This window comes from Melospiza georgiana, chromosome 3 (genome assembly GCF_028018845.1).
Source record: "Melospiza georgiana isolate bMelGeo1 chromosome 3, bMelGeo1.pri, whole genome shotgun sequence".
In the NCBI taxonomy this organism is placed as follows: domain Eukaryota; kingdom Metazoa; phylum Chordata; class Aves; order Passeriformes; family Passerellidae; genus Melospiza; species Melospiza georgiana.
Genome location: NC_080432.1, coordinates 17,316,993 through 17,343,466, shown reverse-complemented (window position 1 = coordinate 17,343,466; position 26,474 = coordinate 17,316,993). Strand labels below are relative to the sequence as shown.

At 44.5% G+C, this 26,474-nt stretch overlaps 1 protein-coding gene across 1 annotated transcript; it reads left to right on the top strand.

Annotated features, from left to right (window-relative positions):
* The first annotated feature begins 749 nt into the window (after window positions 1-749).
* Window positions 750-22,434, top strand: CAPN14 (calpain 14). The gene is made up of 20 exons (XM_058021163.1): window positions 750-980; window positions 3,161-3,230; window positions 4,161-4,279; window positions 4,886-5,022; window positions 6,151-6,325; window positions 7,014-7,079; window positions 8,351-8,436; window positions 9,680-9,754; window positions 10,385-10,548; window positions 11,237-11,408; window positions 14,407-14,616; window positions 15,137-15,173; window positions 16,022-16,084; window positions 17,628-17,685; window positions 19,403-19,467; window positions 19,903-19,971; window positions 20,089-20,167; window positions 21,278-21,394; window positions 22,082-22,137; window positions 22,408-22,434. The coding sequence occupies exons 1-20, from the start codon at window positions 750-752 to the stop codon at window positions 22,432-22,434; spliced, it is 2,076 nt and encodes a 691-aa protein (XP_057877146.1).
* Window positions 22,435-26,474: the final 4,040 nt, after the last annotated feature.

Here is a 26,474-nt window from a genome sequence, read left to right as displayed (position 1 = left end):
TAAAAAAGACCTAGGACATCACTCTCTGGTGTTTTTAGTGGGGGGGATGAGAAACATCTGTCTTGAATGTTACAAGGAAAAAAATACCTCAGCATGCAATTTCATGTGTGAATCTGTGGTGTTCAGCAAGATGGAATGTGAACTCTTGGGGAAGATCATATCATTCTCCAAAATAAGGCAAAAAGGGCAAAATAACTATCATAGGAGTGTGGGTCATGGCTTTCTAAAACATAATGTATTCCATTTTTCTGTTGGCCTTTATTTCATTTTGCTTTTTTTTTTTTTTTTTGGGTAGGGGGAGGGGAAATAACTTCATGCCAGAAAGTGATTGAATTAAGACTGTCATTCATGTTGCAACGTGTTATGAAAATATCCTAGAGACCTAAAATAGTCCAGAGAGAGACATAGAATAGCCACGTGTGTGGCTTCAAAGCTCTGGTAAAAGTCAGTGGGGTCACTTGTTTTGATTTCACTCAGATCTACAGTGATGTTAAAGCCTGGAAAATGCAGTGATAAGTGCTCAGCTAGAATTGGGTGAGCCCCCACTTCTCCTGGGAATGCCACTGTTCCTACCCACCCCTGCTGACTAAGAAGAAAATTTTCAAAGTCAGGATTAAATTTACTTTTTATACTTACTTGAACTGTCAGGAATTCTTCTGAAAAGACACGCCTCATCTGAGAAAACCAAGAGTTTCCAGCAGATCCCTCCAGAATCCTCAGTGGAAAAAAATGATCCTGGAGACATCATCATGCCTTTTCTGCTGTGCTTGAAAAAGAAGAAGTCACCTGTGCCTTTAGGCAGGAGTATCTTTCAAAAACACACCCCTCCCATCCAGCAGAACTACCAGGCTTTGCTGGAGTCGTGCTTGAAGAACAAATGCTTGTTCACAGATGACACCTTCCCTGCTCACATCAGCTCCATTGGAACAGGAGCCCTGCTGAAGAAACTGCCCCGAAATTTACAGTGGAAGAGGCCACACGTAAGTGACTTTCAGTGAGCACTGTGTGGAAGATGATGATTACACATGATAGCCAGCAAATAGTTTTAGCATTGAACAGGCTACTCTTGGACTTTAATTCAGGTGTACTTTAATGTCTCTGGGGATTACATTTATTGCATCAGGTGTCATTTTGGAAGCTGGGGTACATGGAGTCTCATAATTGCCTCTGAAGCATTTGTTGCCCAAAATCATGAGCAGCTTTGTTCAGTTTATATCCAGTAACACTTGGAGCAGGCAGGGAGAGGAGGCAAAGGGAGCAGGGAGAGTTGGTTTCCTTGGAGCTCACTTCTACCGGGATCTCACTGTGATTCTGTGATGAAAGATGAGATCCTTCTCCCCACAGTTCAAGATCATGACCTTCTAGAAGATTTCTGAGTTTCTAGACAGTTCTTCGCCATGACCCCTCTCTCCCATGGACTGTTATGATGCTGGAGGCTGCTGTTTTCCCAGACAGGCCAAGTACCTTATCCTCTTGATGGGCTGTATTTTTTTTTTCCCTGCTGAACTGTTTAGTCTATTGTACTTGGAGTAATCTTTCCTCAGGTCTCAAGGCTGAGCTGCTATCACAACCAGTGACTGAGCATCAGTCTGGGAGTTGGTTTTAGTTTGGGGGGCTTTGTTTTCTACTTGTGCTCACATTTCCAAGGCCTTTGCTGGCATTCCAGGCTGAAACTGAACATCACAACAAGAGACAGCCAGGTGCAAGGGCTGGTCACAGAGCACCTTCTCACAACAAAAGGGTAGATAACAAGTGTGGGAGGCCAGGACAGGGGCCTGGCACAGTTAGATAAGGCCTGTTACAAGCAATGCCGGTTCTGCTCTTACTGAGCCACTGAGCAAAGTATTGACAATCAGATCCTCCTGAAAGCAATGTACAGAACTAGGTATTCAGAATTTCAGAAGTCCTTTTTCTACAGGGAATTCTGCGAGGTAATATCAGATAGTATCTCCCAGCTAAATTATTTTCTAGCTGTCATATTTTGTGAGATTTAAACAATTTCCCAGAAGGATCGATTTTCTGAAAAAAAAAAAAAAGGTCAGCATGAGTCCTGGCCTCTACAAAGCCCTTCAAGTATCTCTCCATCCCTCAGATATTGGAATGGGCTTGAAACCTTCTCTGTCTCTCAGTGAACTATTCTACTGCTCTGCTATGATTGTTGGGGTGTCCTGCGTAGGTCCAGGAGTTGGACTTGATGATCCTGATGGGTCCCTTCCAACTCAGCATGTTCTGCGATTCTGTGAGTCTAAAACTGCCTTGTGAAGAAGGCTGCAGTTTGCTCTGGATGCCAAACTTTCTGAGCAAAGACTCTCTGGGAATGGATGCTGTGCATCCTTCAGTCCCTGTGCTGCAGAGGAGATGCTGAGATTGTGCCATTCAGCCTGCAGGCTTGTGGCTTGATGCATCTGTGAGTGATGGCCTGCAAACTGAACAGCCAAACTCACCAAGGGCAGGACTTAGTGCCTAATTACTGTGACTGCCTTCTGAGGGAAGCTCTTTCTTTGCTGCTGCCTGCAGGGGAAGCCAACAGTGTGAAACTTAGCTTGAGCAATTTCTGGATCATTTGAGTAAAATATAATTTTGACAAATTTGACATTTAGGTTATTAATTTAACCCCAGAGGCACTTGTGAAGGGAAAAAAAATCACCACATTATTTCTTTCTGTACAATTACTCACAGACCTATTCTTGTCACAGCAACAGGAATTCTGCTGCAGCCATCATCAGTCTGTAGCTCAGTTGTCAGTCAAGCTGGGGAGATGTCAGCCAGCTTGGGTGAAAGTTTCATTAGTTTGATGCTCTGTCCTCATAACCCCTTTTGGCTGGCACTTGTGTAGAGGAGCAGGACTGGCAGATTTGAAGGGTTGTCTTCTCAGCATGGTGACCATGGAAAGCCATGGTGATGCATCTGAGCACCAGAGACTTTTGCTTGAGACCAAATTCAACATACACCAAGCACAAATGTGTGCCCAGGCTGGTGTCACGTTAGCCAGAGCACATAACAATGGATTTATACCTGAGCCAGAACATTGTCTGCTGGGACAAAGGACTCTCAGTATTTTAAAAGTTTTAACTTTCAAGCTAAATCAGCTCATGTTACTGGCTTAACTCTCTCCTTCTTTTTTTTTTTTTTTCTTTCCTTTTCATTTTGTACTTCCCAGGCCTTGCACAAAAGTCCCGTATTTTATGCTGCACACAGAAAGCAGCCTGATCTCTGCCAAGGATTGGTGGGTAAGGAAACTCCTTTGTATAAATATCTAAGTATTCTTACACAAGATAACATTTTGCATGGAAGTTTGAATGTATAAAACTTGGCATGGAAATAGAAGGTATCCATCTCCTCCCTTCACTTGGCATAGTGTGGATGAAGCAATCATTTACTGGCACAGGCTCAGTAAATAATCTGGCAAGCTTTGAGGTGGGATTTGAGGCATGAGAGGAGTCTCCACAAGCTGAAATCACCCCTGTGTGTTGCTCCTGCCCCTGCTAATGGGAAGTGTTCCTGTGCTCTTACTGGCCTGTGGTGTTGCTGCTTGACAATTGAACAGAAACCACAGAAGAGCTTTATATTTGTACCTAATGCTCAGTGTGAGTGTGTTCTCTTCACAACCTTGCTGTTAGAAAAATAATTTTATGCCTGTGTTGTCTAAAATAAAAGACTATATTGCCATCTGAAAAACAGGTAGAAGTGAGACTAAATTAGTTTTTAAGTGCTTTATGTCCTTAAAACCAAAGCTTGCTAAGTACAGTCTTGCATGTGAGATCCACTGGAAATTGTTTTCCTTTCTGAAAAGCTAATGTTTTCAAAGAGAAATGGAAAAGTTTTGTTTTAATAATGTGCCTTTATAGAGAACAGAAAAAAACCCCATGCAATGTCAGTAAAACACAGAATGTTTCCACTGACAGTTATTGCTTGCTAAATTTCTTATTTAACCAAACAGTACCCAAATGAAAAGATCATGAGAGAGCAATTATAAACCAATCACAGTTTGGTTAAGTAAAGAACATGTCTGGATCATCTAATTTTGCGTGTATGATTTGTTAGAACTGCAAAGACATCAGCACAACAGCTCCTGTGCTGGGATCTTGGTGGTGCTGCTGAACTTGGCTGAGAGCTGTCGCTTTTCAGCCAAGTGCCTGTGTCCGTTTGTCTTGGCGCAGAGAACTGCTGGTTCCTGGCGGCCCTGGAAGCCCTGACGTTCCACCAGGACATCTTGGCTGCAGTCGTGCCACAGAACCAGAGCTTTGAGAGGAAATATGCGGGCATTTTCCACTTCCGGGTACGGCTGCTCCCCCGGGCTGTGGGAGCTCCTCAGATATCCCCTGCTGGGTTTTGTGTCACACCCCTGGGTAATTTGTATGTGGTTCCCTTTGGCCAGGGGCGAGTGGCCAGAGGGTATCCCAGGCTGGAGAGGAGCCCATCACCCCTCCCACAAAGTAGCTCAGGCAGGGAATCACACAGCAGGCCACTGAGGAAACACCTCTGCTTGGCTGCTCTCTCCAGCTGTGTCCTACCCATATTTTAATGCAAACAAAACCCTTTCTCAAGAGTGGCAACAGTCAGCAGGACCTGAGCACATAAGCTCAAATCTTCTACCCTTTTGCCCGCCTCCTGGTACAACTCTGCTACCTTGCAGTCAGGAATTCCTTCCCCAGAAACCCACCTGTGGCTCATCTCCCTGCTGACTCATTTTACACCTGATAGATGCTTTGTTTACTCCTCTGGCTGGGTGGGGTGAGGAACTGGCTCTGTGGGTGAGTCAGCATGTCCCACTGACCCACAGCAGCCTGCCCTGTACCCACAGCTGGGCTATCTTGCCTTTCCTGTTGTTTCAAGGGGAGGTCCCTTCCAAGGGAAACATCAGCTCATTCCTTTCCCCTGACAGTTCTGGCACTTCGGGGAATGGATTGACGTGGTGGTTGATGATCTCCTGCCGGTGAACGAGGCTGGGGAGCTGCTGTTTGTTTCCTCAGTCTATAAGAATGTGTTTTGGGGAGCCCTTCTGGAGAAGGCATATGCTAAGTAAGTGACTCATTTCAAATTATGCAAATAATCTCTCTCAAATATGTTGGTTGGTGCCTACGCAGTTTGTTCTTGTTTATAAATGCATCTCCTAGGCCTTGCTGCATTTGGAGCGTAGTAGATGGCTCTTATCTATCTATTATTGCACATAAAAGCTGCCATTGCAGTGGATGTTATCAAACCAGGCCCTTCAGTTTAAATCTAAGGGTTTAGGTGAGAAAACAGCCCTATTGTGGGGGATTGTCCTCTGAGTGTTATCATTGTTTGCAGTGGCTGAATGCCTTCCTGGTAAATATCACAGAGGAGTGGAACACCACAGATAGACATTTTCAAATGTGAACGATTTCCAAAGCCTCCTTTAATGTATTATCAGTGTGAGAAACCTCCAAGGATTTTCATTTTGTAGGTCTGCTGAAGCACTGCACTTTGTTTTGGCAAATGTTTTTGCTCTCAGGTCCTTGAAGCTGAGGCATGTCACAATCATATGGCATGGTGAGAGCAGTGGCTTCTCTCCAGGGTGTTTTGCCTGCAGTGGTAGTATCAGCACAAAGAAGAAAGCAGCAAGGCCTAACTGATGCAGTTTGGTAATATTTGGCTGAAATAATCTTTGCAGAGCAGGGAAAAATGCTCTAGTTAACACTGAGAGAAAGATCACCCAAAGGTGAGAATGTTCAGTTATTTTCATTTGGTGTTAGTGTTAGAATGAAAAGACTGGGCCAAGTTGCACTGGAGTGATAAAGAAAATCAGATTAGAGCCTGAGCTCTCAGGACAGTGTCTCTCAAGGCACTATATCTTAGATACAGCTCAGAGCCTGGTGATAAATTCAGGCAACATTCTCTGAGGCAGAGTTATCAGAGAATCGTGATGGGTATGTTCTCATTACTGTGCAGTCAGGGATGACAGCTAGTGAAGAGTCCCCTTCAGACTATGACCAATCTTGGAGGCAATTTTGTAGATTCTCCTCTTCCCAAATGCCAAAAATTCCCTTAAAATGAAACATGAGTTACAGCCTTCCTTTTGCTTTTTGCACACCTTTTTTTTAATATTTTTGTTGGCAACCTGTTCTCAACCTGTCATCTGTGATGATGATAACCCAAAGAATATATTGATGTCTTTTTTTTTGCTAGACTCTATGGCTCCTATGAAGATCTGCAGATTGGGCAGGTTTCAGAAGCCCTGGTGGATTTCACAGGGGGTGTCAATACAAGGATCAAGCTTGCAGAAGCTCCTCCTGATCTGTGGGATATACTGACAAGAGCCACCTACAGCAGATCTCTCATGGGCTGTCAGACACACTTAGGGGTGAGGCTTGGAGTGACATCAAATGCCTTTACAGCTAAAAACCTTCTCAGACCCCTTTCCCTCTGCTCAGCTGGTCATTGTGACTCAAAATGTATCAAAGCTGCCCTATGTGGCTTTCTGTAGAAGTCACATTTTTCATGTTAAACTTTGCTCATGAATTGATTCCCTGATGCTCTCAGCTCCCTGTTGTTATGTTAGGAACTGGTTTATCTATCAAATAAATTCTATTAAATAGGGATCTACAGCATTTTCCCATTTTTGTTCAATAAAATTTCCATTTTTACAGTTGGTGTGGTGAGACACATATGGAATAAAGTTATAGCTAAGGTAGAGACATGGGTCGCTCAGAACATGAATTAAAGTCTTGGTCTCCAAGCTTTTTGCTACCACCTCAGCTGTTGGGAAACTCTACTTTTCTGAAAATCAAAACCTAACCTCCTGGACTTCCTTAAAGTGACATGATCTCTAGCTGAAGACCCACAATTTAGGAAGGGCCATTAACAATCAACCTTCCAATTCCAAGCATCCTGAAAAATCTGGCTCTCAGGAGGTTCCATTTATTTATTGATTTTCAGTTCTCCTGTTACTTTGAAAGTCATTGCTTACAGGTCTGTGGTAATGGTATAAGTCTGCTGTATGAGTAGGGATAAAATAAAATGTTTCTTTTCCTTCTGTTTCTTGTATACAGGCAACAAAGGTCCTGAAGAATGGGCTTGTTGCTGGCCATGCCTACACAGTAACTGGTATCAGAAAGGTAAGACCAGCCCAAATGTCCTGGGCCCAGGTTGATTTGGATATCAGCAATTTTTATTGCATTCAAGCATTGATCAGAGCAACTATAATATCTCCTCCCCAATACTCTTTTCTTAGTCTAAGGCTACAAGAGACTGTGGGCTTTGTTAAGATTCACATTTTAAGTGTGTCCATTTTAATTTGGAGGCCTCGATGTAAAGGACAGTTGTTATGGATCAGTGTCTGTCTCTAAGAGTGGGAATGATTCATAGGGCTCTGCTGACACCATCACCTAGAAATGCATTTCAGCTGTTAGAATGAAAGGACTGGCCTTTGGGGCTGCTGGGAGGATGTGCTGAAACTTGGGGATGTGCTTTTTACTGGGGTATCCTCTGAAGCCAGTGGAGAGGCCGTAGAGAAGTAAGGATGTAAAGGCCAAAATATGAAAAACTGCAGATAGAAATGTGAGTCAGGGGTGTGGAGTAAGGGAACTGACCTGTGCTCCTGTGCAGACAGTGCAGGGGGACCTCACTAATCTGCAGAAGTACTGTTGGAGTCCCCTTAGGATGTTTGTCCAGAGGTAAGGGACTTGAAATAATACATCCCAAAGAGTAGGAGCTTCTTCCTCCTGAATTGGTGGATGACTGTCTTGTCCTGCCTCAAGAGGAGGTTGACAAGGATGGCAAAGACTGTGTGGGGCTTTGGACATTTTGGTGAAAGCATGTTCAGTGCCTGTAGCAGGAGATACTGGGAAGGGCAGAAGAGATGAGCTGGATGAGGCACATCTGTGTCTCCCATAGGAGGAGTTTATGTGTGGAGTTTTTCAACAACATGTCTGTCAGTCTGGCTCCTCTGATGGCATGAAAAGCCAGGCAGCCTTAAGGGACTGACCAAGCATGTGGAAACAGTGTGAAGTCAGCTGTTCTGCAGTGTGCTGTCAGCAAACCCCTAATGTGGGGCTGCATTGTGCCATTGTGTCATTGCACTGGGGTAGGACTTGGTTTTCACACGAGTACAAAATGAGCAGATGTTGGAAAGGAAGAGGAATTTACAGTCAAGTCTTTGGATTAGGAATCTGTCATGTCTCTGGTTTCAGTAGAATGTAAGATGAAGCACCTTAATCTCTTTGTTTGCTGGCATTTAGAGTTGCACGTTCAAAGATTTTTATCATCATGCTTGCTGGCATCTATGAAAACAAACAAAATTATTGTTAATATCTGACATAGTACAATGATATAAACCAGATGAGAACTGCTGAGACCTTGGTAAGCACAATGTTACTGTTTTCTGCAGGTGACCTGTCAATATGGACCAGAAAACCTAGTGAGACTGAGAAATCCATGGGGAAAAATTGAGTGGAAAGGAGACTGGAGTGACAGGTGAGTTTCCAAAAGGAAAGGTGTGACACTGGGCAAAGGAAAGGTTTCTTGGAGGAAAGATGCTGCCATCTTCAGGCATGAATTAATGCTGAGGGCAGCAGTAAGGTAACACTTGCACAGACCTGGTGTCAAAGCAATGACTCCATGGATTTATACGTCTCCAACAGACAGTGCTGCTGCAGCTGGCTTCACTTCACACATGCAGCCTCAATCAGATCAGTTCTACTTCTCATTTCAACAATGCCAGAGGAAACATAATATGAGCATGAGATGCTGACCACCTTGCTGTGATGTGGAGAGCATGCAAAGGGACACATAAGCTGTGCAGGAGGCTTTAAAAAACTCTTATGTTTCAGGACACAGTTGTTTATCATGGGAGGGCCCAGGGAAATTCTTCCACAGGCTGCAAGGTGTTAGAATTGGATAAGTAGGAAGGAGTTCTCTGTCCTGGCTGCTTGGGTAAATACAGTGGGGCAGGAGATCAGAGGAGGTAGTGAGGTAAATGGGCTCCATATTTGCACCTACCTGATTTTTTTCTTTTAATTGGGACCCATGAAAGACAGTGCTTTGCATTCTAGACCATGGGCAACTGTAAACTTGTGTCCTGTTCCTCTTTGAAGTGGAGCATGTCTCTTGCTTCCAAGCTTCACTTCATTCCCTGCACAGGCTGTTTGCTGAGGCTCAGGGCATAGAAAGGAGGGAAGAGTAGAGAGGTCATGGGGAATGTGAATGGCTTTCACCTTGTCTGCAGAGCAGTAACTTCTCTGATGCATGTCTGTCACATAATGACAACACGCCAGCTGTTCTGTTGAAGAGCATAATGAGCAACATACTGCAGGCCTGCCTTTGAAATGACTCCCAGCTGCCTCTTGTGCTGTCCTAGTCATTCATTCATTATGCCAAACACTCTTCCTATTATGTCTCCTTTAACAGAAAATTAACCAAGAAAGCGAGTCTAGATTTTTATATTTTAAGTACTTGGGAGCTGTGTGTTCAAGGGAAGGGAGTGGCTGATGGAAATGGAACATTTCTGGCTTCTCCTGCAGAAAACTGGACCCATTTATCTACATCTCTTGGGACCCAGGGTTGTTGTGGAGAGTCTCATGTGGCTGAAGGCATAGTGGGGATAAGCATGGAGATATGTAAAAACAGGGATTTGGGCTCTGTTTGTAGAGGAAGGTCATGTCCTCTGCCTTGAATTTGTGGCCACACTTGGTTAGTCACCTCATGTTCTTCCCCTTAGCTCTTACAAGTGGGAGCTGCTGAGCCCGAAGGAGAAGATTTTACTGAGGAAAAAGAAAGATGATGGAGAGTTCTGGTAATTATTGCACACTCTTGCTTCTCCCCTCTCTGCCAGCAGCCCTGGGGCAGCACCTGGAGCTGCACATTGCCCCTTAGGCCAAGGCTTAGGTGATGAGGTTTAGCCTGTGCTCCTCTCTGCTTGATGCTGTGAGAAGCAGTGGCTGTGCTGGCATGGAATGCACTGCTCTTCATGCATTGCTCGGTCACCTGGGGCTGCTGGAGATAAAGGGCAGCCCCAGGAGCTTTTGTCCTGCCTCCTTTTTATTTATTTTTTTTTTTTCTTCTTTTTTTATTTAACCATAGCTTCAGGAGCTCCTGTTAGTCTGCGGTTTCTCCCCAGCTTTTACCACGAGGTGGCAATGTTGCCGCCCCTGTAATTTCATTGCACTGCCTTTGCTGGCGAGATTATTTCATTCTCTGTTTCTCCTATCATTTTCTGAAGTTTTAGTCGTGCATTAGCTACTCCTAGAGGCTGCTGTGGAAGCAGACGCTCTCTTCTTTACTGCCTAATAAAATATGAGCATTACCATATGTAACACAGAATGGTGTGGCTCTGAAGTTCCCCACTCCCTTTTCTTTCCATTTTATGAGCCATATGGACTAAACTAAACTGCTGACAAAATGTCTCTTGGCACTCTTTTCCCAGGATGTCTCTGCGAGATTTTAAGATCCATTTTGTAGATCTGGTGATCTGTAAATTAACTCCAGACCTGATGAGCCAGGAAGATGGCAAAAAGTGGATGTACTCCTTGAAGAGTGGGAGATGGGTTAGAGGAAGTACAGCAGGAGGAAGTCTGGGATTCTATAACGGTGAGGGGTACTCTTTTGGATAACTCTGACTTTTGGATGCTCTGCTGACTCAGTTAGCAGCTTCTTATAACCTCTTAACATAAAATTGATGACAGAAACATGCACTTTCTGTTTATGCCTCCACACAAACATCAGAAATTAGCAACTGAAGGAGTTTGACTGGCTTCTGCTATCACAGAAGATGCACTGCTTGCAAACATAGGGCAGTGGGCTGATTATAGCATGAAATAAGCTTTAGGATCCCAGGATCAATTGCCAGCACTGATCTGCTCCAGGGCATTAAACTTGTCTGTTAAAATTTGCATCCTCAGCACCTCCAGGGAGTGTGCTTTAAGTGAATAAAATAGTCAGAGGCTCAGGTCTTCTGGAAGCAGAGCAGGTGGAGTCTAAAGTCAGCTAGCCTATACACCAGGGGTGAGAGAGGAATGGTGATACATTTATAAACAAAATGAGCTCTTAGTTGCATGTATGCAGAAGTGTAGTTCCTTGCTCATGGGTCTTTCTTCTGTCTTAGACAGTAGTTGCACTGCTAAACTTGTAAACTGCACCTTAAAATCAGATTCCTGTGGGGTGTGGAGATCCAGACAACCTGTGACTTATTCAGTCCAGTGCCAGGCATCATGTGGGAGGCTGGCAGTCAATTTTGTGATGGAAAATGACATCAAAATGTTTTTCTTGTTTTACTTAGGCAACTTTTGGATGAACCCTCAGTACTGGCTGAATGTGCTGCCAGCTGAAGACAGCAAGAAAAGCCCAAGCACGTGCAGTGTGGTTATATCCCTCATGCAGAAACACAGCACCAAACACCGGAACCGAGCCCCTCACCTTTTCATTGGATTCTTACTCTATAAGGTGAAAAGAATTCCTTTGCTTTTCTTGCTCTCACCAAACAGGAGAATTTCCAGCCCATGTAGATTGTAGTGCTCTGCAGGACAGGAGTTTTTGTGGTTTGCAGAGTGATCTCTGCTCTTTCCTCCTGCCTGTGCCCAGTCTCCTCACACATCAGGGCTGGGTTCCCTGGGCCTCTGTGCCCTGCTTGCTGCCTCTCCAGCAGGCTGTGTGTCACCCTGCAGAGCAGTGAGAAGTGCCTTTTGCTTCAAAGCACATTGGGATTTATTTTGCTGCCTACGAGGGTATGTGCAGTAGCTGGAAGAGGGTGTCAGGAGTCCCCTTACTTTGGGATAGGAAGAGCTCTGCCCTCAGGTTATTTCCAACCATGGTAAAATTGTGCCTAAAAAGTGTTCCTGGTATGATGTGGCAGCTGCTCATGTGTGCATACTGCATTCCCCATGTGCCCAGAGGTGAGTGGATATCACTAGAAGTGAGAGTTTCCTACCTTCAATTTTCTGCTTATCTGAGTACCTTGAGGGCCACTCTTCTCCCTTGAACAGAGCCACAGGTCTTGCTGCTGAAGGCTTGCACAGACTGTGGGGAACTTTGGGTGGAGAGGCTGAGGTTTCTGAAGGCAAAGACCCCATAGAGATGTTTGTAGCTGCTCTGCTTCCCAGGAATGACTTGGCTGTGTTTGGTGAGGCACAGAGCTCCTGACTGACAGATGCTGTTTCTTTTCCTCCTGCAGGTGGGCCTACAGGTGAGTCCCTTGTCACCACTGCCGCCTGTTTTTTCTGAGGGACCTGGGCTGGCACAGCTGTTAAGACAATGCTGAATGTGGTGTGTTTGCCTTTGTTCCTTGGCTGACAGTGAGTGCCAGTACTGGAATTCAGGGAGGCACAGCAAGGCAGAACCATCCTCTGACTCTACTGAAAAGCAGCCATGTCAGGAGAGCTCACTGGCCTTGAGAGTGGGCATCAGTTGTTCAGCTTCTGTCCTGGGTCTTCAAAGGTATTAGAAGTAGCATCAACCTTTACCTGATGAGCACTTCAGCCCTGCTGTGGGATGGTGCCCCAATTCTTGGCTGTGTTGTGGGAGTCAGAGCTGCCTTTCTGCTGCCTTTCAGTCTTAGCATGAGGTGGGAAAAGAGCCTGTTCCCCATGGGAGTCAAAGATCTCCTGGGGAGCTCAGGTTCCTGGCTGGCTGATGGTACAGGTGTTTTCAGCTTCTTCAGGTGAGCTGCATTTCTAGCATTTTCTTTATCCAAGAGCCTTTGGGACTTTGGAACTTAAATCCTGATTAAGTTCTGATTTTGGTCCCATTTAAAACAGGGAAAGATTTAGCTCATATTGTCTTTAAAGGGTATATCTTCCACTCTGTTACTACTCAAATGAGAGCACACCTCTTAAATGAGAACATGGGCTAGCAAAGAACTTGTTTGGGTATATGGTATGGGCAGCACAATTGTGCTCCTAGTTACTGTAGACCCAGCATGGTAACCATGAGGTAAGATACCACTCCTCCTGACTTAAATATCTTGGGAACTATCAGGATTACCTTCAAGGTAAAATTTCTGGTGGAGGGGGTCTGAATGTGGCCCCAGGACAGTGCTCTGCCACACCTGAGTGGGAATGGTGGCAGCCAGGACTTCAATTTCAGGTTTGTAGTGGTTGCCAAGATCAATACAGAGAGATGGCAAGCTGAGAGCATCTGAGGTATTGGAACTGCTGTCAACAGAGTATTGACTGGAATATAAAAACTTTGAATTTAACATAAGGGGCATGAGGAGGAGTAACCCTGAACCCTTCATAAGAAAGATTGCCCTATTAGTAAGAAAAATACTGGCAAAGGAGGAGGAATAGCATCTCCCCATGAGGCTGCAGAGTAAAATGGCTAAATGTTTTGAGGAACAGCCAAGATCAGAAGGTGACAGTAGTTTTAGCTAGCAGTATTATTTATTGGGCTTGGTACTGGGCACTCAGTGGCATTAAAATTAGTTTCATGTTGCCTGGATCAACACTTTATCCATCATCCTGTGGCAGTAAAGGGCCTGCAGAGCAGAGTGCCAGACAGATCAAGGACACTTGCATGAAGTCAGGATGAGGACTTAGGTTGCTCATGCAGAATGCTCAAATCACAGGTGTTCTGAAAAATCCTCTGCTACCAGATCCCTTGTGCAAAGGACAAGCTGGGGACAAAGTACATGGTCCCTGTGGGAGAAGAGCTAGTCAAGGGCAGTCTCTAGAGCAGTTCCTCTCTGCAGTCATTTTAGCCCATCTGGCAAGGACTTTTGCAGAAGCCACATTGACAGGAACAGCTCCTCGTCCCCAGTTCTCGCTGCTGTTCCTTACAAGTAGTGTAAGTTTTTTTTTATAAGTTGCAGGAAGCTCAGTCTTTTGCCATATTAGTATTGGGCAAGTGTGGCATTCACATTCTCTGAAAAAATCCCTTCGCCCAGGATTTTGTCTTGGGAAGCTGAGAAGCCTCTGAGAAAAAGGAAAACAGTTCTTATCTCATTTGCTTCTCCTGTGTTTTGCTCATGTGGAATGTGTTTGGAGATCGTTTACCCACAGGTGATTGTTTCATTGGATTCTGATGGGAATTGTTTTAACTCTCTGACCAATTGGGGCCAAGGTGCGTCAGGACTCTGGAAAGAGTAATGAGTTTTTATTATTATCTTTTTAGCATTCAATAAGTATCTTTTCTGTATTCTTTAGTATAGTATTCTTTAATATAATATAGTATTATAAAGTAATAAATTAGCCTTATGAGAACATGGAGTCAGATGCATCATTCCTGCCTTGGTCAGGGCATTCCCTGTGAATACAATTGGCAAGAATGCTGCATAGTGAGTCCCGCTGTGTCCTGGGAAGAGACTGAGTCCTTTGGGCTCTGTTACCTGCTTGTGCTGTAAAACAGGCTGAGAGGTGAAGGCAGGCTGGCTGTGCCCTGCCCATGAATCCTCCACACCTTTTGTCCACACGTTCAGCTGTGGCAGAACACGATTCCCTTACCTTTCTTTCCTGAGCAGTACCAGGAGAGCAACAGAAAGCTGCCCCCAGGTTTCTTCACCCGACATCAGCCTGTGAACAAGCACCAGGTTTTCCTTGATGAGCGGGAAGTGACTCAAGACTTCCATCTGGAGCCTTGTGTCTACGTCATTGTCCCCTCCACCCTGGAGCCTCAGCAGGAGTCTGAGTTCATCCTGCGGGTCTTCTCCAGGAAGCACGTCCTTCGGTGAGATGCTGCTGCCCCTCATTCCCTGGGAAAGTCTGGTCTTTCTACCCTAATGGGAGCAGCAAAACTTAACTCTGCAAAAAGCAGCACAGCCTCTTTCAGAGAAGCTGGCTCTCCTGCCATAGGATTCTTGGTGATTGAAGCATTGGGTTTGGCCTTATCCTTTCAAAAAAGGCTGAGATAGGCCCACACAATCCTTGCAGCATGGACATGTTTGAGACTGTGAGAAGGATAAGAGCTCTTTAGCTTTTTAGCTTCATTAGTTTGCCAGGAACTCCCTTCTGGCAGCGCTAGGATGGTTGGTTGTACAGAAATGGGTGCTTTGGATACTTCAGATGCCAGCAGCTTTTGGGGTCCTGTGTGACTATGAGGCCTTGCCTTAGTGCAGCTGTAACACCAGAGAATAAAACACATGGCAAGAGCAGGCTGGGGCCCCATCCAGGGAGGAGGAATGACACTTCTGATGAGACACACAACTCTGAGATCTGTCCTTAACGTGTCTGCTTTTTTACATCTCCAGGGAAATGGGTGGGAACACGAGCTTCACCCTCTCTAAGGTGAGTGTGTGTGAGGGGAGTGGGGGGTCTGTGGCTCAATCTACAGCTGTGAATGTTGGGTTTTTACTGTTTCTCTGCCCTGGATGAGAGGCTGAGTGAGAATGTCAGTGCTTGTGTTGCAGCATTTGAAAGTACATTTTGGGTTTACAGATAGAATCCTTTGGATCAAGGGGACAGATGCAATAAAATGTGGGGGACAGGCAAAACTTGAGACAACTTAGTTGCCCTTTTTGCAAACATCTTTTAATGAAACCATCTTGCTTGCTCTAAAGTCTTTCCTGCTCATGGCTTTTTGGAGACTCATGGTCCATTCTTGCACTTCTCCCCATCCCTTTCAGGCCTTAAACATTTTGAAGACATGATGGGACCTTAGCTCCACTACTCCTAAAGCTTATTTTCAAAAGAACTGGTGTCAGTGGCAGTGCATGCCCATCGACAGCTTGTGCTAGGAAATTTATCTGTCTGTTCCCCTGGCATAACCAGGGCCTTTCCTGCCTTCATCTCCTCTGTTGGGCTGTATAAAGCAGAACAGAGGCCCTTCTCTCACAGAGTGAGCCCCATGCTTTGCACAGCTTGGGGTGGGGTGAGAGCAATGCTTCTCCTCACTAAATGTTATCTGGGTATTTCTCTCCAAGAAATAGCAGTTTTGTGATGTAGGGAGGTATTTTAGCAATGTGGCTGTATTAGTGATGTAACACTGATTGCAGAGGGTGGAAGGGGCAGGGAATGGAATGGAATGGAATGGAATGGAATGGAATGGAATGGAATGCTGGGAAAGCATCTTTAATAATTTGGTTGACAATATTTTTCTTCTGCAAGTTAATGATTGTTTTTTTGATACCTTAAAGGAAATTGTTGATAGGTATGAAGGCAAGATTTGGGAGGATTTCTTCACAAAACATTTTGAACAGGTAAGTGTTTGCATGAGTAAACTCCTCCAGAGCTATTATGTAGCTTTGTGAAAGTAAAAGCATGTGGATGTGTGGGGAGCAGAGAGGGGCTGTGGAGAGGAGGTTGGACTCTGTGGACAGTGATGACTCCACACAGCAGATCTGCCTGTGAAGCTCAGCAATGTGATGGCACTGAGACAGGCACACTTCTCTGCACAACAGGGAGTCAGTGCCTGGAACTTAATGTCAGTGTGACAGTATCAAGAGGCTCAAAAGGCATTAGGAAACTGATGGACAGAAGGTCCATAAACAAATGCTAAAGGACTGAGCAGGGATGTACCCTCAAAGATCACTTTTCCAACAGGGAAATACCAGAATGGACTACAGAAGCTGACCAGGCTCACATGCTCTCCCTAAACATGAATTCCTGTTGCCTGTACTTTGGGGACAAAGTGATGGGCTGTGTGGCTCCATCCTGTCCTTTGGGGAAAGCTGTCTATTAGAGAACACCCCTGAAATATCGAACCTTGTCTCACACATAATTCATCACAGTTGGATGGCAACTAGCCTGCTTTGAGATGTGAAATAGATATCAGGTGTCCTATCATCTTTTCCCCCTAATTTTCCTAGTGAAATATGATCCTTGCTGTGAAAGATTCTTTTTAGTGATTTCTCTGGCCTGATTTGGGATGGAGCTGACCATCAGGGATCCCACTGACTGTGGTGAGGGATGCAAGTATTTCACCTTTCAGAAAAGGTCACTGTGTTTATTTAGCACACTGTATTTGGCAAACACAATTTCACAAAAACAGATTTGCACTTTTAATAGGAATATCTTGAAGGAAGCTGTTACTAAAAACAAGGAATGCTTTCACTTTTTGCCCCTTGTTTAAGATTTTGGTTTTGAGAATGGTGTGGCTTTGATGTGCTAGAAATTGCCACATACTGTGAGGTGCTGGTCCTTTGCTGTCAGGATGTCCAAGTACACACAGAGCACCTACTGCCATTTCTGAAGGTTTTACCCTGGCATCTCTCAATGATCTGAAAGCAGGCTTTCATTTTTGAAGAGTGACATTAAAAAAAAAACCCTCCAAACTAATGCTTGTCACAGCTTCTAAAAGATTTATGAACTTTAGTATGACAAGGGGGAGGGGAAGTCTCTGCTTTGAAAAGTTTGGGGAGAATTATTCCAAAGTTTCAGGTTGTTTGGTTTTTTTGTTTGTAAATGATAAAAGGGGAATGTTTGAAGCAGATCTCTTGACAGTGTGCTTGATGGGACAGATGGCACCAGGGCTGAAAGGCCTGCACCCTCACTCAGTGGAAATCTGCACTGCTCTGTGTGGAGCCCTGAGAATTTAGCCCAGAGCACACTGCAGCTCCTGCAGGCTCAGGATCTTGTCATATTCAAAAGGAATCTTTTCTATCGATTTTCACAGTGGCTGGAGTGGGGCCAGAAAAGCAGAGACTGAAGATGGGGCATGCTGGGAAAACAAAAGAGGGAGAAAAGTGATTTAATACTTAGGAAAAAAAAAAAAAAAAACTAAAATTCTCTTCCATATCACAGAATCCTGAAATAAATGCTGTTCAGCTCCAGAGGATCTTGAATAATATATCTTGGAGAAGTAAGTGCTGAGAAATAATGTTTCTGTAAAATAAGCTCTCTCAGAGAAAAGCCTCAGCTCCTGTATCTATTGCTTGAATTCTGGGAAGAGAAACTGGCTTCAATCTGACTGAACTGACTCTTCTGATGCCATGTTAGATTTCCAGAGCAAAAGGATTTGCTGGGGTGTGAATCAATATGGCAGAAATGTTATAAGCAGAGCTAATCTAGTTTGAATTTCAACAACTGAAATAATGAGGGAGGAGAGCAAGCATGGATGCAGATTCTGAATTTGGCCTCCAGACCCAGCTTGACCTCAGCTTTGATTCTGAAACTGTGTCTCATTTCAGCCTGTGCCACTGCCTCAGCCTCAGCAGCACCAAAGTAGAAGATGTGGAAATCCTGGTCTGTAGGAGTTGCTGTGGTGGAGGAGGGTCTTGCCTTTAATTTCATGTGCTTGGTGCATGCTGCTGTTCCTGTTTATTCCTCCCTGCTGTGCATGCATAGGGCTGCCCCTTGCTCTGTGTTTGGGGGACAGGATGAGGTGCAGGTGGGAACCCATGTGTGTGAGAGCCAGGTGAGCCCTGAGCTGGTCCCTCTCACGTGTGGCATCACTCTGCTGGGGGCAGCCCAAAACACTCCACAGGTTTGTAATTTGGACTTGGGAAGAAATAACTTGGGCAGCAGTGAGGCATCACAGTGGCTGTTCTCTCTGGACAGTGACAATGAAATTACAGATATAATGATGAATCCAGATTTTTTTTCCTGGTTTCTTTACTGGTAACAATCAATATGCGATATAGAAAATGCTCTGTCCAGCCATTACAGACAACAAAGAAGATGATCAAAAGCGTGATGCCTTTTTCACTTAAACTGAATTTTATATTACTCTCTTTTCTGCAAAAGTGGGCAAGGGTAGTTCTTCTGTCTTTATAAACTGACCCACCAGGCACTGTCTTATCTGTGAGAAAACAGTATTGAACAGGGAGTCTTTACTTTTAATAAATTATTGATTTTAAGAATTATTTTCAAATCTTTACAGTACTTGGTTCATATTTACTAAACAGGGCTATTACAATATTAAAATTATTAAAGCATCATTACTTCCTGCAGAGAAGGGATTGGTGAGTTATGGTTCTGCCCCTTACCCAGTGGAAGGGGCAGACCAACTGTAGTCATGATTTGCAGTGAGATTAGAGCCTATTTCTGTTTTTCTTCATGTAAGTTGTATATGAACCAGGAATGCTAAGCTTTGAGGCAGCATCATGTTTTCAGCAGTGCCTGTACTTTTAATTATATTAACAGAGCTGGCAGCGTGTCTGTGAAAGAGAGGGAGAGAGAGGTGCTCAGTACAAGGGTTTCAATTAATCTGCAGTGCTGCTCCCCAAAGCTCTTCAGGTCAAGTGACTTTGCTCAAGGTCATGCAGTAAATTCTGTTTGGGATTAGAGCTTTGGATGTCCTTTTCCTTCCATTTTCTCTAATAGCTGGAGATAGTGTACCATATTTCATTCTATATTACATGCCTGCAGGGAGCTCATATTGGATTTTCTGAGACTAGTAGAATCCATCCTGTTGCCTCATATTTTTATCATCATAAATGATACATCTTCTCAAGTGGGTGTAAAGTTTCACAAAGGCTTTGGGGCCTGAGCCCTCTCAAGTAAGGGGGGATTTTGTGAGTCCATTTTTCTGAGAGATGTCCACTGACTCCCCAAACCAATTTTTTTTTTCTCTCCAGATTTCCAGAGTTTTCGCCTGAATTTCAGTCTGGATTCCTGCCAGGGTATCTTGGCACTCCTGGATGTATCCTTGCCATGAGTGATACTTCTGACTCATATAATACTTTACCAGAGCATTATTTCTTAGGCCAGACTGGGTTTTACAGTGATTTCCTTACCACCAGGACATGGCCCTGCTTATTGAACTTCTCACCCTCCATAATAACAGTTCAGCTGTGACAGAATGGAGCTGCTTTGGGAAAGGGTTGATTCCTGCTGCTTCTAAAATCAGCAGCCATTCCTTTGACTTTAGTGGGATGAGGATCAAGTCTATAAATAGGCACATGGGCTAAGAAATCATTATTCTCATATTATAATTGCTTGGGTGTTATAGTGGCTGTAAGTTTTTGGTTTGTTTGGGTTTTTGGTTTGGCTTATTTTTTCCTTTTTAAATTTTTTAATATATGTAATGGGTGCTTTCTAATGCTTGAGATGTTTTGACCTTAATGCCCCCACTAAGCTGAATGCCACTGGCACACTGAGTATCCAGGAATTCAGAGTCCTGTGGAAGAGGCTGCTTTTCTATTTGGTATGGCAGTAATTTCTATGCTCCTTTTCAATACCTCCCTGCTCACAATCCCTTTGGTGTCACCTGCTGGATTTTGGCGTGGTTTGGTTTGTTTAAAAGTACTCCCTCACCCCACAGGAAGTTTTCCAGAAGAGAGACACCAAGAGATCAGGGAAGCTTGACCTTGTGGAACTGCATGCAGCTGTACAGGAGACAGGTGAGCCCACAGCATGTTTTGGCAAGTCTCATCTTCTTGCTCATGAAAGCTGAAGAAAAAGCACAGGGCTGGGAAACATCTTGATAACTGTGTGTAGAGCTCAGGAGGAGTGGAAAACATTATAGTTTGCATGGCCTTGGCTATGTCACCTTCCTTCTTTACCTGGGTCAATGTGGCTGAAAGTTATTTTGCCATGTGACAGGCTGCCCACTCTTTTCTCAGTGTGGTCTCACACTGAGACTTGTCTGAAACAGAAGTGTCTGCCTATTTCAGATCCAATTTTTAAATCCCTTCCTGTGTGTTGCTAATTGAATTTTAAAAGATTTTGTGGGGTTGTGGGGATGCAGGAGGCCAGATCTAGCTCCTATTAAATTGCTGCTTCTGCTGAAAATGACAGCTCAGGGACCAAAACTGGAAGTGTGAGACTTGCACGGAGGCTAGATTGTTGCTAGACTTCACTAATGCAGTGTCTGAGGCTTGATCCAGAAATGGAAGATGATCCATATGGGTCCAAATACTGGACTGAGCTCTGCTGCTATTACTGGGCGTTGTGTGGGGGCTGGAGCTCAGTCTTGTAGCTTCCTTTGCATATTTACACCTTAAATATCATTCCTCTTTTTGGTGCATGTTCACCCAGCTCATCTGAGTCAGTGAAAGCACAGTGAGAAACCTGGGCAGACCTCTGCTAAAGCAAACTAAAATCCCAGGCCATGAATAGAGAATGCTTTTGTTCCTTGCAAATGCTGCTGCTGCTGCCTGACGTTGGGACTGATGCTTTCTGTATGAGCTTCCTCTGGATTTTCTTTTTCATCTCCTTTCCTACCCTCTTGGGAATATTGCTCCTAAACCCAGCTGCTGCTATTACCCTCATTTCCCATGATCAAAAGAGGCCTATTTGTATTTTATTTCAACTCTGGAAGGACTGTAAGTATAGGGGAGCAAACCTGAACCCTTTTAAATCTGGAGAAGATATCTTCATGTAGAAATCTCATTTGGGCTGGCTAATATTTGATTATCTTAGGCCAGGCTTGAAAAACAAAGCTGTTGGAGTTGTGCCATCAGTTGGGCCATCTCATTCTGTGTTCTTTTTTTCCCCCCCATTTTATGTAGGCATTTCACTCAGCAATGAAGTCTGTAATTTGATGGCAATCAGATATGGTGACCCTGACTTACAGATCAGTTTTGAGAGCTTTGTTTGCTTCATGCTTCGAGTGGAGATCATGGGAGGTGAGGCTGGTGCTCCGTGTCTGGCCAGGCAAGCTGGGCTCCCAGCTGAGCCATGGCCCCTCTGATGCTGTTCCCACTGGCAGTGGCAAGGGGGAAAATTGCAGGACAGGATTTCTGAATAAAGCAAGAGCAATCAGATTAAAGCAAGGGACAGATACAGAGGAAGCCAAGCTCTCTCTTTACCTCCCCAGCAGTCCCTTCCTACAGACATCCAAGCTGTACACATCAGTGATTCAGCTCTCTGCACATTCGCACTGGCCTTCTGTAGGAAGAGGAAATTACAGACAAAAACTTGTTTTCCATGAAGACAACCTTGAAATGCATCTTTTCCAGGAAGAGGAAAGCTTGGAAATGTGTCTTTGGTGGGCTGCAGTTTGATGATGAAAGAGCTGATAGTCAGACCATGCTGCAGACACTTAGCCCGTGTCTCATAATTGCAGTGGGTAAGGTGGGGACCCACCAGCATTTTGGGATTTTACAGATGGATGGGCAGACATAACATGCCTGACTTTATTCAGCTGCTCCCAGTGCTCCAGCCTTCACGGATCTCCAGGGACAGAACAGAGAAGCTCTGCACTTGGGAATAGCCTACAAACTCTGCCTTTGGGGTTTTTCCTGAGACAGTGCCTTGGCTGTGGTGATGTCTTGGCTGTCAAGTTAATGCTCCTTATTTGCTTTTTTTTGCAGAGGCCTTTCGCAACTTAACCCAAGATGGCAAAGGGATTTACCTCCGGGAATCTGAGGTAAAGCCCACCCCTGAGTGGCACTGCTGGTCCCTTTGTTGCATGTGGCACTGCATGGTTTATTCTGTAGCCTTGAAAAAGGTTTCTTTAACTGACCAGGGCAGGTTACAAACAAGGAGGTTCAGGCTTCTAAGTCTCCTGCTTTATTATGGCTTCTATTTCTGCTGGAGGCAGAATATCTTCAATGCCCCAAAGTCCAGTCTAGGTGTGAATATGACAGGGCTTTCACAGGGATGGATTATTTCAACCCCCTTTCCATATCATTTTCAGTGGATGATGATGACACTTTATTCCTGAAGCAATGCTGTAGAGGAGGAGACAACCAGACCTGAACCAGGATGAGGAAGGCTGCCTTGTTTCAACGTTTTACTTCATATGAAAAGTCTTCCTCAAGCAGACTTAACATGATAACCACAGACTTGGTGAACTGAAGTTTTACTGATTAATGTATTTATTTTGAGTCCTATTTCACTTCAGACAACCCTACTGAGGAGAGGACATTGGATGCCAGTTACCACAAGTGCACAGTGTGACACCCCAGAGCATGGTGGCTGAGTTTTTTGGGGTCACCAACTTCATGCTGATGTAATGCTGCTGTAATAGGCACACAGTGTGGCAGTGCCCAGAGGCTGTGCTTGCTGGTGGGGCTCTTGAATCTGTGAGGGAAAAGGCCCTGTCCTGAGTAGCTTGTCACCTGATAGAGGGATCACAGTTCTGTAGCTGCTAGGCCCATGATAGAGAGCTGGAATCTGTGGGCTTCTGAGAAAGAAGGGGTGAAGACTCACACTCTTCCCTAGCCCTGGCTTGGAAAGGTGATTTGCAAGCGTTCAGACCGTCTCTTTTGCTTTATAAATTGACATAGCCCTAATGAAATGGCCCTAATTTGATTTGACCCAGTGATGAGCTGACCCTCCAGCTATTTGCTGTATGATGATTGCATTTATTTGATGATTGTATTTATTTCAGAAAGGCAGTGAGTTTTCTCTGCAGATTGAAAAGTACAGTGAAAAGTAAACTGATCCCATATTAAGAAACTGGCAGGGAATGAATGTTCTCAGTAGGGTAATATCAAATACAGGATCTGTCTGATAAAATATTTGGATATTTATTTTCTATAGGGTGAGCGTGTGTGTGTACTTCTAAAGGATGCAGGTAAATGTAGGCTGTAGCTAATTAAATAGTACAAGCCAGGTGTGTGGCTGTGAGCAGTGTTAGAGAACATGGTATAAGTGGGACTATTCACATCAAAATCTATGAGAGAGTTACTTGATGCATCTGTCTGTAGGATCCTTTTCCACTTTCTTACCATTGATTTATTTGGGCTGGAAATTTCCATGCTAAGTGGCTGTTACAGGTTGCTGCTTTGATTTTTTTCCCTTTTTTCCCCCCTTTTTTTGCATTCCTGTAGACAGCTCAATTGAGGCTCTTTTACAGTGCACAGCCTAGTCTGAGTCTGGGTGCTAAATGAAACAGAGCTCCAATGGGAATGAACATGTAATGAAAGATCACACTCTAATACCTTTGTAGGAAGGAGTTCTATTAAGCTTGCATAGGCAGCCTTCCCTCTGGCTTTTGGTGACTTTTTAGGTGCTTAATCTCATAAATATTTTTTTCAGAGTGCATGTGATATTCAGGAATGAGGTGGACTGTGGGTAAGAAAGTAAACTTGGGCATGGCTGAGCTCAGGGATGTGCTCACCACTGCACTGAGGCCTGAGCAATAGCATAAGCATATTTATGGAGGAACTCCTTTGCATATAAGTGTTCCCAGTCAGGAGGCATTAAGCAGTAAAAACAACAGCATGCACTTTATTCCCCAGAACAGTCTGTTTCTAAGCAATATCATTTTCATCCTGTTTTTATGAGAAAACTGTTAGAACCAGATAAATAGATGGCTGTGTTGGTACTTGTTTATTGCAGATGATATATCTATCATCTATTGGGAGAGACCTGCTGTGGAGTCACAGGGTTCAGTCTGTGGGGTGGAGCAGAGCAGGTTGGAGGGAGCAGGGACACCCAGGGCCCCTGGAGCAGCTCTGTGTCCCACTGGGCTCCCAAAGAGGCTCCCGAGGAGGCTCCATCAGCAGCTCCCCTCTCAATGCACGTCTCTGTTTCCTTTTGTGACTAGCAGCTGAACATGATGGTGCAAACTAAATTAGCCTGATTTAATTTGCACTCAGCTCAGCAGGGGATGTTATAAACACTGATTTACTGTGTGCAGGAGCAGTGCTGGGAGAACCAAAAGCGTTGATTGAGGGAGCGTAGGTCCCGCTTTTCTCAGCGTGTTTTGGAAAGGATGGTCCCTGTCACCCGTGGGAGTGTCCAGGGGATCTGTGTGAGTGCAAAGTGTTCACAGCAGGCTCTGTTGGGCATGATGGGAGGGAAATCTCTCAGTCCCAGCTGGGTTTGTTGCACATTTTGGGCTGGGAGTGTGCTGGACATGGCTCCGCCACAGGCTGTGTGCAAAACTGGTGCAGGACACCCAGTTTCACGTCGCAGTTCATTTTAATGTTGTACACATTGTTTTTTTCTATCAGGTTTTGTACTTATTTACTTCACACCTCTTTAATGCAGAGCGATGTAATTGCAGGGAGATTATTTTGCTATTGATTACTTGATCCAGGAAAGAAACAGAATTCATCCATGCCATGAATCACTAAGCATTTGCAGCAATAAACTTTATTGAGCCATGTGACTTGCTGTTACAGAATTGTAAAGAATCCTTTACTGGAATGATTATACCAAACCATGTACAATTCAAACTGAATTATCTGGCTCACAATAAAATGTTTTTGGCAAGGGCACCTACTCGGACACTGTGAAGCTTTTATATTGCTAACAGAATAATGTTTTCTGGGCAATTCTGAAGATATATTACTCCTCATTTTCAATGTGCATTGTGAAAAAAAATGGTCTGAAATGCTTCTGAAGGATGCATTCGTTTGTAACCACAGCATTTTCAGGGATGCTGAGCTGTGCAGTGGGTGGTATTGCTCTAGCAGAAATGAAAGAAAAGTGGGACTATGGCTTGAGACTAGTATTGCTAATAAAAGTCCTTTTTGAAAAAGGCAGGAGCAAGAATAGCAAATAATGTCTGGAGTGGGAAGAGGAGATGGATGGTGAGGTATATTGTAACAATAAGGCTGAGATGAAGTTGAAAGGAACTAATCAACCCTTTGCAAACAAAGTCTTCAGCTAGAGCTTATTGCTGCAAATACACACACCTGAAGTATTTCATGTTTCCTGGATAGAGCTGGTGTGCACGTTGAGGGTACAGCCAGCCTTACAGGTACCAGTCAGCCTCACTGCTCACATGCATTCTGCATGTCAGGGCTTCTGTCTAGATGGCAACAGGACAGGCTCCACTCTCAAGCCTAACAGGACTCCAGAAGATCTGAGGCTTACAGGAATGACAAGCAAAGCTGGACAGGTGGTGGCTACAGTGAAGAGCTGTGGCAGTTTTAGGCAAAAAGGGGAAGAGCTGTTCTCCGGGGACAAGTAACCACAAGGCAAATCACCCCAAGGTCATGGGCTCTTGTCCTTAGGCAGCTAGGGGTGCCCACCCTGGAGACACCAAGCTGGCCCAGTCTGAGATAGAAACTCATGAATTGAGTATTTCTGCCTTTCTGGGTAACAATTAAATGCTGTTGGGACACTGCATTGTAATTCTCTGTCTGAAGTCACACCTTGCCTTTTACACATTTTACAGTGGGGCCACCAGGACTTCTGCCTTACTAAAAGCACATTGCAATCCTTTGCTATGAGGCATTCTATTCATGCAAGTGGCTACTGCACTATCAAAGCTGTCCAAGCTGTGTCAGCAGGCTTTGATCACACCACAAGATGCTCCGTGTGGAATGAATAATGTTGCTTTGGTTTTGATTATTAAGCAGTACATGTAATCCTAACTCCATGACCCACAAATGGACTGCTAAAGGGCAAGTTGTCATTGGACTGGCGCCATAAAAATGAGAACTTTTGAAGTTTTTGGAAGGAAAAGCCTGTTTCCAGGGGCAGATGGTGCCTGAAAATTCTCCACCAGTGCAAAGTGTCCCACTAGTGCAGATGCCTTTGTATGAGGCAGTGATGGGATGAAGAGACAACATGGGGACATGGAGTTAAAGCCACTGCTAAATCCAAGTGTCCACCAGTCCTCAGTCACCCACTCTCCAGTTCTACAACCCCACCAGGAGACTCAATTCTGACAATGGGATTTCAAAATTTGCAAACCTAAAGTCTTCTTTTATTTCCTCTGTGAGCTGTTCAGGTCAATGTTTCACGGAAGGCTGTGGAGACTTTTCTCCTAAAGTCTGGTTGAATGCAAACCTGTGTTGCAAT

Bases quoted from the DNA above. Each gene is read 5' to 3' on its own strand.
- CAPN14 (XM_058021163.1), top strand. From the start codon at position 750: ATGCCTTTTCTGCTGTGCTTGAAAAAGAAGAAGTCACCTGTGCCTTTA. The intron at 981-3,160 runs GTAAGTGACTTT...TGTACTTCCCAG, and splicing joins TACAGTGGAAGAGGCCACAC to GCCTTGCACAAAAGTCCCGT. The intron at 4,280-4,885 runs GTACGGCTGCTC...TTCCCCTGACAG, and splicing joins CGGGCATTTTCCACTTCCGG to TTCTGGCACTTCGGGGAATG.